The sequence below is a fragment of the Bison bison genome, unplaced genomic scaffold, assembly GCF_000754665.1.
Source record: "Bison bison bison isolate TAMUID 2011002044 unplaced genomic scaffold, Bison_UMD1.0 scf7180017864293, whole genome shotgun sequence".
NCBI lineage: Eukaryota > Metazoa > Chordata > Mammalia > Artiodactyla > Bovidae > Bison > Bison bison.
In genome coordinates, this window is record NW_011494865.1 from 2,350,059 (window position 1) to 2,362,565 (window position 12,507).

Sequence of the window (12,507 nt, forward strand, 5' to 3'; positions counted from 1 at the left end):
AAAAGATCAAAAAAGTATCCACACCATTAAAACGTCCATTTTAACCATTTTTAAGTGTACAGTTAAAAGGCATTGAGTGCATTCACATTATACAGCCATCACCACCATCCATCTTCAGAACCTTTTCATCTTCCCAAATTGAAACGCCTCCCCTATTAAATAACAACTCTCCATTTACCTTCCCCTAGCCCCTGGCAACCACCAATCTGTCTCTATGAATGTGATTACTTTAGGTCCTTCATATAAGTAAAGTCAGATAGTATTTGTACTTTTGTATTTGGCTTATTTCACTTAGCATAATGTCTTCAAGGTTCATGCATTTGTAGCATGTGTCAGAATTTCCTTGTCTTTTAAGGTTAGGTAATAATCCATTGCATGGATAGAGCACTCTTTGTTTATCCACTCATCTGTCAATGGGTTACTTCTGCTTATTGGCTATTGTGAAAAGTGCAGCCGTGAACATGGGTGTACAAATAATTGTTCAAGCTTAAGTAGATGGCTGGATCACATGGTAATTCTACGTTTAGTTTTTTGAAGAGCCACCATACTGTTTTCCATACTGGATGCTTTTAAAATTCCCACCAGCAATGCACAAGAGTTCCAGTTTCTCCATAACACATAAGAGTTCCAATTTCTCCATGTCTTCACCAACATTGTTACCTGTGTGTGTGTGTTTTAACATTTCGTTACATAAATTAACCTATTTATTATAGGCTAAAAGTGAAAGTATTAGTTGCTCAGTTGTGTCTGATTCTTTGCGCCCCCATGGACTGTAGCCCACTAGGCTCCTCTGTCCATGGAATTTTCCTGGGAAGAATACTGGAGTGGGTTGCCATTTCCTTCTTCAGGGGATCTTCCTGACCCAAGGATCGAACCCACCATCCTTTGCATCTCCCGTATTGGCAGCCGGGTTCTTTACCACTAGCGCCACCTGGGAAGCTAACAACACTGTCCGGTGGTGCTTCTCCTGCTCCTTCAGCTCCTTAGTCTTCTTTCTGATGCAGCCTTGACTGTGACGGCAGAGGTGGTGGTGAAGGTCCGGGCACCACCAGCTGCTGTTCTCACACAGGAACCGCAGTGCCGAGTGCCCACGGCTCGTCTCTTCTTGGTTTTGCCACAGAAGGAGCAGGTGTGCTTGGCGTGCTGGCTGGTGTCGGTCTTCTTCACCGTCTTCCTGAGGGAGGCATCGTGACGGGCCCCGTATTTGCTCATGATTCTGACCTCCTTGGTGCATTTCGCCAGGTTGCCACCACTTACATCTGAGCCCAAGAGCTATTTGTGTTCTTTCTGGTGGTAGCCATTCTGCCAGCTGCCAGGTGATATCTCATTGGTGGTTTTGATCTCTTCTCTCTTGAAGTTTCAGATATCTCTCAAAGTCATTCACGAGCTCCCCACCAGTTCAGCCTGACAGTGCCCCTCCTCTTGGCCCCTGCCACCCGCCCCGCCCTACGCCCCCCAGTAGTCCTGAGTCCTCAGTATGATGCCACCTGTTTTCTTGTCTCCCTCTCTCGGTGGTCCGGGGCTGGGTCCATTCTTGCTCACATTGCAGCTCTGGTGTACTAGAAGGACCTGGCCATAGAAAGACTGCATTCGGAATAATGACTGGAGGACCCAGACTTCAGGTCTTGCTGCTCATTCTCCTGGGGTGCCAAGCCCCGCCCCTTCTGTCTGTGCATCTTCACAGTTGAAAGCAGGTGGTATTAATATACCCCCAACTCTAAAATTAGAGAAACCAACTCCCGTGATCCTCGGTGGGGATTTTTGAAAATGGTTGATTGCATTTAAATCAAATCTGAGTTTATATTTTGCTTCACCACGTCACCTTGGGTAACAATTTCATTTCTGTAGAAAATTATTTGTGGAGGAAGCCGCCTGTGCCAGGAGAGCCCTGGGCCCCTCCTTCTGACCGTGAGGGGAAGTCCACCCTACCCAGCCTTCCATCCCGTCATGTTTTCAGTTCCCTGTTTTTATTTCTCTGGTGAATTCGAAAACTTGAAAATCAGCTAGGTCTGGTGAAAGAGACATTGGGAGGATGTTTGCCGAAGGGGCAGAGAAGATGTCCAGATTGGCAATAAAAATGTTCAGCAGCTGGAGGGGAAATGCTGGCCTTAGGGAGGGAGCCAGTGTGCTGCCCCATGGGTGAGCTGTTAACCAGTGAGATGCTAGATTCAGGCAGTGTCCACAGAGTCCTGGGGAGGGTCCTTGACTGCTGGGGTGGCTGAGGTCTTGGGCCAGTGGCCACTTAGAAAGGGGAACAAAACTGCCCCAGGATATTAGGATCTGGGGTTTCCCTGGTGGCACTAGTGGTAAAGAACCTGCCTGCTAATGCAAGAGTCGTAAGAGACACGGGTTTGATTCCTGGGTCGGGAAGATCCCCTGGAGAAGGGAATGGCTACCCACTCCAATATTCTTGTCTGAAGAGTCCCATGGACAGAGGGGCCTGGCAGGCTACAGACGATGGGGTCACAAAGAGTTGGACATGACTGATCAACTTAGCAGGCACATATTAGGATCTGCTGTAGCCAGACTGGTGCCTCTTGGCCGGAGGGGACCTCTGGCTGTTTCAGAGGTGTTTAATCTTGATGTCCGGTATGTTAAGTCTCAGATCCGGAGACTTCCCTGGTGGTCCAGTGGCTGGGAATCTGCCTTCCAGTGCAGGGGATGTGGGTTTGATCCCTGGTTGGGGAATTAAGATCCGACATGCCACAACCATGGAGAAGGAAATGGCAACCCACTCCAGTGTTCTTGCCTAGAGAATCCTTTGGACAGAGGAGCCTGGTGGGCTTCCGTCTATGGGGTCACACAGAGTCGGACACAACTGAAGCGACTTAGCAGCAGCAGCAGCAGCAGCATACCACAACTAAGACCTGATGCTGCCAAGTAAATAATTTTTTTTTTTTTTCAAAAGGCTCAAACCTGGGCTCAGAGTTGTCAGTTTAGAGTTATTATCCAGTCTGTTGGTTCCGTGGGTCCTTCACCCTGTCAGTGTGAAAATGGATCTTGCACGGAGTATGGAGCACACCCCTAGAGGAAAACGGGGCACAGGTTTGGGAAGTGCTGGAGGATGTTCCCACTGGGAGCATGAAGGAGGTGCCACGTGGACCCCTGTGTCACGTGGACAAGGGCCAGCTGTGCCGGGCTGAGGTGTTAGAGCTGGGAACCCAGACGCCAGCTGCTCCCAGAGCCAGACAGCCCCCAGAGATGAGTGAGGAGGGCGCCAGGGAGAGGCGGCACCTGTGAGGCACGTTGCCCCCGTGGAGCAGGCTGGGACGTGTGGTCCGTCTGTGGGTTCAGGTGGAAGCGAGGACAGAGTTAGATGAGCCACCAGCAGTCTGCCATGGTGGATGTTTTCCTCTTCTTTATAGAGTAGTCAGATGGGGGCATTAGAATAGAGCCCAAAGGAAGGGGAGGGGCTTAGCCGTCCTGTTATTGCGAGAAGGAATCCCAGGTGGTTCAACAAGTTCAATGTATGGCAAAAACCGCCACAATATTGTAAAGTAATTAGCCTCCAATTAAAATTAAAAAAAATTTTTTTTCTTGCCTAAAACACACACACACCCACACACACACACCCACACCACACGCACACACCACACACGCACACACACACACACACACACACACTCCTGCAGCAGTCAGTCGTGTGTTTGCTCTCCAGTTGACTCCCTGCCTTCCCGTGCAAGCTCTGTTTCCCAGGCCCCCTCGCCCATCCTTTCGGTGGGAGGTGGTGGTGCGGGGGGCAGGTGAGAGGACAGGGAAGCAGCTTGATTGGGGGTGGGGGCATCTCTAGCAGTGAGTGCTTCCTGTGGTCCGTGGAGGTCCCCCCTCTGCTGCCGGTTCCCCGACTTTACCCCTTGGTCCCTCTGCCACAGTCCAGCTGGTACCCACAGCCACGGTAGCATCACCTGGTACCGCCTTTGGTTCCTCTGGCTCTAGGGTTGGGTCCTTTTTTGTTTTGGCCACGACACATGGCATGCAGGATCTTCCCCGACCAGGAATCGAACCCGTGTCCCCCCGCACTGGCTGTGCCCCTCACATTGGGAGCATGGAGTTCTTAACCACTGGACCACCCGTGAAGTCCAAAACGGTTTGGATGTCTGACGTCGGTTGTCTCTGGGTTCCCTCGGTATCTCCTATTCGCTTTTTGGCTTCCACGGTCTCTGTAACAGATGTCTTATGTGAAGCTCCTTCAGTGGGCTAGCTCATGTGGTTTCTGATTTTGTGACTGGGTGGGCCCTGGGATGGAGCAAGCTTGGCTTGTTGGCGAGCGGCCAGGAGACCCGGGGGATTGTCGCAGGGTGAGTGACAGCAAGAGTGGGATGAGGTGAGGCGGAGAGGGAGAGGGAGCAGGCAGCCAGGTCCCGTCTGGGCAGTAAGTGCCAGTTCACCCTCCTTTCCTTGCTTTATTTCTGTAATTTCCGTTCACCCCCACCAAGATAATTGGCGCTTGTTCTTTAGAGTCAGTAGGGATGTTTACGTTTAAATCTCCTGAAGTCTTCAAAAGCAATCTCAGATCATTGTGTGTTTATTTATTCTTTAAAAATGCATCAAGTTCTGAATTATACACTTTAAAATGCTGAATTTTATATTCAGTGAATTTTACTACAATTGAAAAAAAAAACCAAAAAACAGGACAGAGGCTAAGTTGCCTTTACTGGCAAGTTTGTTTTCCTAACTGAAAGGGAATTTAATCGCAGAGTTAATTTCAGTTTCAGAATGTAAAACGGTATAGCCAATGTGGAAAATACTTTGATGGCTTCTCAAAAAATTAAGCACAGATTTACCAAACAATCCTGCAATTCTTTTCCTAGATGCAGACCTAAAAAAACTGAAAGCAGGGAATCACAAATATTCATAGCAGGGTTATTCACAGGAGCCAAAACGAAGAAACGAGAACCCAAACGTGCATTGACAGGTGAATGGATAACGAAGTGTGGTGTTTACTCTGAGTATGTTTGTGCTCAGCCACTCAGTCGTGTCTGACTCTTGCAACCACATGGACTGTAGCCCTCCAGGCTCCTCTGTCCATGGGATTCTCCAGGCAACAATACTGGTGTGGGTTGCCATTCCCTTCTCCAGGGGATCTCCCCAACCCAGGAATCAAATCTGCATTGCCTGCATTGGCGGGCAGACTCTTCACGATGGAGCCATCTGGGAAGCCCATACTATTTATAATGGAATAGTATTCAGTCATAAGAAGACACGCTGCTACTTACTATAACATGGATGAGCCTTAAAAACATACTAAGTGAGAGTTGTCAGACACAAAAGATCACATGTGGTGTGATTCCACTTATACGTAGAATCTAGAATAGTCAAATTCATAGAGAGAGAAAGTATGTGGAATAGAGGTTTACGGGGGGCGGGATATGGGAGGGAGGATGGGGAGAGTGTTAGTGTTTAATGGCTGTGAGGTTTCTGTTTCAGTGATGAAAAGTTCTGGAAATGGAGAGTGGTGGTGGTTGCATGACTTTGTGAATGTATTTCATGTCACTGAATTATACATTTGAAATGGTTAAGGTGGTAAATTTTATTATGCATGTTTTGCTACAATTTAAGAGAGCAAAAAAGTTTCAAGTTTACATGTTTTGTATGAGTCTTTTTTTTTTTTTTGCTTTTTTTTTTCTAATTTTATTTTATTTTTAAACTTTACATAATTGTATTAGTTTTGCCAAATATCAGAATGAATCTGCCACAGGTATACATGTGTTCCCCATCCCTTTAGCATGTGTTCTTCGTGGTCAAAGCTCAGTCCCTGTGTTCTAGTTCCAGGAGGCAGCCTTGTGGCTGATTGAGTCACGGCCAAGTGAGAAAGCCACGGCCCCTCATTGGAAACTCGGCTTTGCCAGTGAGCTTGTGTCTTGTCGTCAGGCTCACCGAGGTGTGAGCGGGCTTTGAGGACGCCTGTGGTCACCCAGGTCTCAGGTGGAAACGTGGAAGCGCTTGGCTTGCCTTTTGTTCCTGGAATGGTTGATACTATGTATGGCTGATTCTGTTGGCTTCCTACTGAAAAATCCATCCCTCTTTTCTTCTTTGGCTTATTAGAGCCCTGATTGTGCTTGGGGCTGTGGGGTGTCCTTCTCTAGGTCAAAGCTCATGAGCGGTTTAGCCAGTCTTGACACGTTCTTCACTCTCCTGTGTGCATTTATCCTTGTCTGAAAAAAACGAGGTAATAGAGCTGGCTTTATCTTAACCTCTTTCTTCTGTTCCCGTTGTGAATGCGAGGCCCAGAGTGGCCACCTGATGCGAAGAGCTGACTCACTGGAAAAGACCCTGATGCTGGGAAAGATTGGGGGCAAGAGGAGGAGGGGGCGACAGAGGATGAGATAGCTGGGTGGCATCACCGACTCAATGGTCATGAGTTTGAGCAAACTCCGGGAGATAGTGAAGGACAGGGAAGCCTGGCGTGCTGCAGTCCCTGGGGTTGCAAAGAGTCGGACCCGACTGAGTGACTGAACGATAGCAGAGAGGTGACAGTGCCCTGAGACAGTGAGGCGAAGGCCAGGAGGGTGGGCGTTCTGCCCACGACAGAGCCTTCCAACCAGCTGTCTGTACCTCCAGACTGAATTGTCCTTTGTAGTTTATGGGGAGCCTAGCTCCTTGTCTCTGTGTTTCCTGTTTTTTGTTGAGTGGTGCTTTTTTTATTTGTTTGTTTATTTTAATTTTATTTTTAAGGTTTTCGGTCATACCCCATAGCATGTGGACCTTAGTTCCTCGACCAGGGGTTGAACTCGCGCGCCCTACATGGGAAGGCAGAGTCTTAACCACTGGACTGCTGCAGGAGGCCCTGTTTCTTGTTTAATTTTGAGGGATATCCCCACCCCCCCCCAGAGCCTGCCATGTTGTGGGTCCCCCTGAAATGATTGTCAGGTGATTGAAGAACATGCCCGTGCTCCCTGCATTAGGCTTCTTCTAGTTGCAAGTGACAGCCAGACTCGCAGACAGCCCGAAGCAGAAAAGGGCACTTCCTGACTTCAGTAAATAAGAAAACTAGGGGTGGAGCCGGATTCAGGGGCTCAGCATCCCCCACGTCTGTCCCTGGATCTCTCTCATCACCACTTCTCTGGGTGGGCCACTCTACATGAGAGGGTACAGTGGCCCCAGGAAGCTCCAGATTGGCATGGCTATGAAGAGTTCCTGCCTCTAGCACAGAAGTTAGCAAGCTTCTTCCTTAAGGGGTCGAATGGGAGTCCAGCACTTCAGGCTTCGTGGGCTGTGAGTTTTTGTGGTAGCTCTGCCTTTGTAGCAGGAACGCAGCTACAGACGACTTGTGAACAAATGCCCGTGACTGCGTTCCCATAGAACTTTATTTGCACACACATTGATGGGGCTGCTCAATCTGGCCCTTCGGTTGTTGTCTGCTGACTTCACTCTGAAAAGAGACAAGGCCTCTCTTCTAGTGGTCCAGGTAGAGTCTTGGGGAGGGCCCACTGGTCCAGGGCTGGGACCAGGGTGAGGCCAGGGGAATACTCACTTTAGGCAGAGAATTGCAGGGAGCTCCAAAAACCCTCAGCAATCAAGATCAATCATATTTTTATATAATATTAAAAAAATGAAAACACAGAAAAGACTCCATCACACGAAGGTCACACAAAAGTCATACAAAATGTCAAGCAGGGCCAGAACGAGGGGGCGCTGAGTAAGGTGATTTGAGGCGCCCGCCCTGCTGTGGCCAGGTGGTTGCTCAGCCCGGGTCACCTGCCGAGCCCTGTAGCGCTAAAGGCACCTTACAGAGAAGCGAATGGAACACAGATCCCCTGGGAAAGAGAGGCACACGGGCCAGAGGAAAGGGCAAGGCTTGCTCTTCGCCTGTCTTGGCCGTGAAGTACTTCATGCACATGCTTTATTTTCTCAGTTTTCTCCCCCTCATCTCAAACCTCAAAGGCAGGTAGTAATCCCCATTTTACAGATGAGGAAAATGAAGGACAGAATAAGTCGCCCAGGGTCACACAAGGCCTGAACTAGAATTTGAGCCAGGGTTTTTGTCTGCCAAAGTGCATTCTTTGAATTGGCATTGGTTAGTGTTGAAATTTTGCAAAAATCCTCTGTCATCCTCTGTCAGCAGGGACCCCCAGGTAGCTCACCTTAGTGCTCCCCTCCTGGCTCCTGTTCTTGTCAGCAGATGGCTTTCAGGAGCTGGGAGAACCAGAAGCCCTCACCCGCTTTTGGAATCAGCCTCCGGTTTGGAGCAGTAAGCAATCAGTGTATACGCCCCAATTAAATTATGGACACCGCAGTGTTAAGTGGCAGGTGAGCTGCGCTTTAAGTAGACCACTTTAATTCTGGCAGTGGGAGCGGAGCCCTGCTGGGATATTGATGATCAGCAGCCGCATCATTCAGGCGAGCTTTAGAAGGATTCCGGAGTGGTAAGCAATTTAGAAATGGAAAGATGAAAACACGCCTTGAAGTGTTTCGTGTGTTTTCAAGGTCAGAGGGAGGTGACTGCAGTTTTCAGAAAAGACAGGATGCAGATGAGAGTCTCTGGACAGAAGTCGTGCTGGATGTACTGATGGTTGTCTGGTGGGTTACGATGCAAGTTATTGGCTGGCTGGCCGGCTGGCCCCAATACTCTCAGCAAATGTCCTGTCTTGGTTTCTGAGAAAGGCTTCAAGTAGAAGCCTTCCTTCATTTTATTCTATCTTTATGTGCAGACACTGACGCAGAGTGATTTCATGCAACACTTTGCTGCCTAGGCCAATTTTTTTTAAAAGAAAAAATTTTAACTTTTAAATAGGAAACATGTTAAAAGAAAAGTTATGCATTTGTGTGGTTTGCACTGATCTAATGGGTTTCGGGGGACTTTCCTGGTGGTCCAGTGGCTGAGACTCCATGCTCCCAATGCAGGGGGCACAGGTTTGATCTCTGGTCAGGGAACTAGATCTCACATGCTGCAACTGAGTTAAAATTTTAAAGAAGTAACTAGTGGGTTTCAGAAGGGGGTTAGTTTGGCATTTAGGGATTGAGAGAAGGCATTCTGAGTGATCCACTCTGCTGGTGGTTTTACCAGTCCTTCTTGGGATGTTTCTTTGAAATGATTTCAGAGATTGACTTGATCCACGAATGCACACACACACGTATACGTATGTACACATTTAGATGCCGTGAAAAGAAAAAGGAAAAGAGGAAACAACCTGTATGTTCTCGGATAAGAAGGTAATTCTTTAGCAAACAGTGGTTGGTCACCATGGGCTGGACGTCACACTCAGTGTTTTATCTCCCTTTTCTCCAGTTACCCCAGAAACCCTGGGGGAGTCTACACTTGGGGGCTTCTGTTAAGAGAGAGGAGTCTGAAGCTTAGCATGCTTGAGGGACCTGCCCAGAGGCATTCCCCTGAAGACTTCCTCACCTGTTGTCCTGCCCACGAGACCAGAAGCTTGTTAGGGACACGTCCTTCTTGTCTACCTGGGGGCCCATAGCTTCGCCCAGCTCATGGCTCCCAGGAAGAAGGCAGTCTGTGCTCCCTGAGCTAAATTGCAATCTTAGACTCAGCTTGTCAGCCTGGTGTCCAGTTTATGGAGATGTGCGTATTCACATCCTTCTGGAAGGAAGGTTCAAAGATCTTGTCACCTTCTCAGAGGGGTCCGTGAGTCTGTTTAGCTCCTGGGTTGGAATCCATCAAGCAATTGTGAACACGATCCTTTTCAAGGAGGGGAGCCCCCCTCACTTTGCAAGATGGTTTGATGACGTGGTTCACAGTGAGACAGCTCTGAGGTCCTTTTCTGCTGTCCCACTTATAACTGTGTATCACTGGGCCGGTTACTTCACTTGGCTGGGTCTCAGCCTTGTCTTTGACATGGAGACAGCAGTGGTGGTTGAGAGGACTGAGGTTAGATGAAAAGTGTGGAGTGCAGTGGCTGGTACGTACTTAATGCTCAATAAATAGCAGTGTCTGTCCCTGTTGTTGCTGTTATTATTATTGACAGCATTGAAAAGTATTGATGAACTACTATTAAGTAAAGGTTGGTCACAAAATTAGGTATATACTAGAATCACACCTATGAAAAAAATCTGTGTGTGTATGGACAAAAAAGGCAGGATGTGAAGCGACGTGATGACTATTTTATGGATAAAGACACACTTCTTAGCTTTCCCTTAAAGCCTTAAATCTGTTCCTATTATTAGACATACAGAAATCTCCCTGAAGGAACTAGAAATGAGGACGGTTAGTTATGCACAGGGATGTTCAAATCACTACACGGGGAAAATTGGCATTGTATTATGTTCCCAGCAGTCATGAAATAAATTATGTTTAACTGGGGAGCCATCAAAAATCATGTTTCCAAAGATCTTCAAATGTCACGGAGAAAATGTCCATGATCTAGACAAGGAAAGAAACAAGTCCAGATACAAAGCTACGAATGTGTGGTGTGTGTGTGTGTGTGTGTGTATATATATATACACACATACACACACATGTACACGTGTCCCCTGGAGGAGGGCATGGCAGCCCATTCCAGTATTCTTGCCTGGAGAATCCCATGGACAGAGGAACCTGGCGAGCTACAGTCCATAGGGTCACAGAGAGTCAGACGTGACTGAAGTGACTGAGCGCACACACATACATATACAGCACACAATATGACGATATGTTAATTTCTCGCTGCTGCTGCTCCAACAAATTATTGCAAACTTTGTGGCTTACAACAACACGAATTAATTTTCCTACATCTATGGAGGGCAGAAGTCCAGAGTCAGTCTCACTGCGCTAAAGGCAAGGCGATGGCAGGGCTGGTGCCTTCTGGAGGCTCCCGGGCAGGATCTGTTCCTTGCCTCTTCCGGCTTCTGGCAGCTTCTGGTGGCTTCTAGCAGTTTCCAGCATTCCTTGGCTGTGGCCGCATCACTCCAGGCTCTGCTTCTCTGGTCATGCTGCTGCCTTCCCTTCTGCCTCAGATCTCCCTCCCCACCCCTCTTTTCTGTAAAAATTTTATTATTTATTTTTGTTTTTGGCTGTGCTGGGTCTTCGTTGCTATGCACAGGCTTTCTCTAGTTGTGGAGCGCAGGGGCTGCTCTTCGTTGTGCACGGGCTTCTCATTGCCGTGGGTTCTTTTGTTGGGGGGCACGGGCTCTCGGGTGAGTGGGCTTCAGTAGCTGAAGCATGTGGGCTCACTGGTTTTGGTTCCAGGCTCTAGAGCACAGGCTCAGTGGTTGTGGCGCATGGGCTTAGTTGCTCCAAGGCATGTGGGATCTTGCCGGACCAGGGATCCAACCCATGTGCCCTGCATTGATTGGCAGGTGGCTTCTTTACCACTGAACCACCAGGGAAGCCCTCCCCCTACCTCTTTTAAAGATACCTGTGGTTATGTCAGGCCCAGAGAGACTATCCAGGGTAGTCACCCCATCTCAAGATCCTGAATTTAGTCACAGCTACAGAGTCCCTTGTGCCGTGTAAGGTAAGATGTCCAGGTTCCAGGGCTTATGATGTGGTTATCTTTGGGAGTCACAATTCAGCTATCACAGATGTCAGTTTTGTAGAAAAAAGCAAAGTGCAGGCAAAGAGATTGATTTGAAAATGTTAACAGTGATCACCTCTGGATGGTGATCAGGTCATTTTTTTTTTTTTTCCTGCACCAAGAAGCTTGTGGGATCTTAGTTTCCTGACCAGGGATCGAACCGAGGCCCACGGCAGTGAAAGCCCTGAGTCCTGACCACTGGACTGCCAGGGAATTCCCTGGGTAGGGGGGGTTACGTTTATTTTGGGTATACTCTCCGGTATCTTCCTTTTCCGTGCTAAGAAGTAAGTCTTTTAGCACCATCAACACGGCCCCTGGATGCTCCTCTGGACGCGATGTGCGCCCCACGGCGTGGTCCCCTGTCTCCACAGAGCCCGTGTTCTGGTTCTACGTGAAGGAGGTGCTCAGCAAGCACGAGCTGCAGCGCTTCCACGCCTTGCGCCACATCGCCTCGGACGTGGGCCGCGGCCGCGCCTGGCTGCGCTGCGCCCTCAACGAGAACTCCTTGGAGCGCTACCTGCACATGCTCCTGGCTGACCGCGGCCGGCTCAGGTACCCGGGCAGGGTGGGGGAGTGGGTGCCCCCGGGGCTGGGGGTGACCATCGCAGGATGTGCCCGCCTGCATCCAGGATGGCTGGGTTCCCCTCTTCCAGCCCCAGCTTGTCTGGCTGAGCCGTTGGGCACAGTCCACTGGAGACCAAGTGAAGATGCCTGTCGGGCTCCTTCCACGTGGCAACTGCATGCAGCAGGCACTCAATAGATGCCTGTTATTAATAAGGCCTGGGGTGTGGAGGGAGCTGTTGTCTTAGGACACGTGTGCCCCTCTTGGCAGAATCTTAATCTTGGTTTCTTTCAGATCCAGAATTTCTTGCTCTTTAGAAGTCGGGTGTTCAGTGCCCTGTCTCTTGCCGTGTATCTCCTTGCACACCGGGTACTGGATGGTTCTTCTGGCTTTTTTTTTTTTTTTAAGAGCTTCGTGGATCTCAAACTGATGGAAAGTAATAGGGGCGTTTTAAGTTGAGAGAAGTCATTTGTTATTAAAAAGAACCCCTCCCAT

General features: G+C 48.9%; 1 protein-coding gene across 1 annotated transcript in view; it reads left to right on the forward strand.

Annotated features, from left to right (window-relative positions):
- SNX29 (sorting nexin 29) overlaps nucleotides 1-12,507 on the forward strand; it is a 576,571-nt gene that overhangs the window by 34,676 nt on the left and 529,388 nt on the right. Inside the window, 1 exon segment of the mRNA XM_010850681.1 lies at nucleotides 11,822-12,002. Coding sequence (XP_010848983.1) covers nucleotides 11,822-12,002 — 181 coding nt within the window.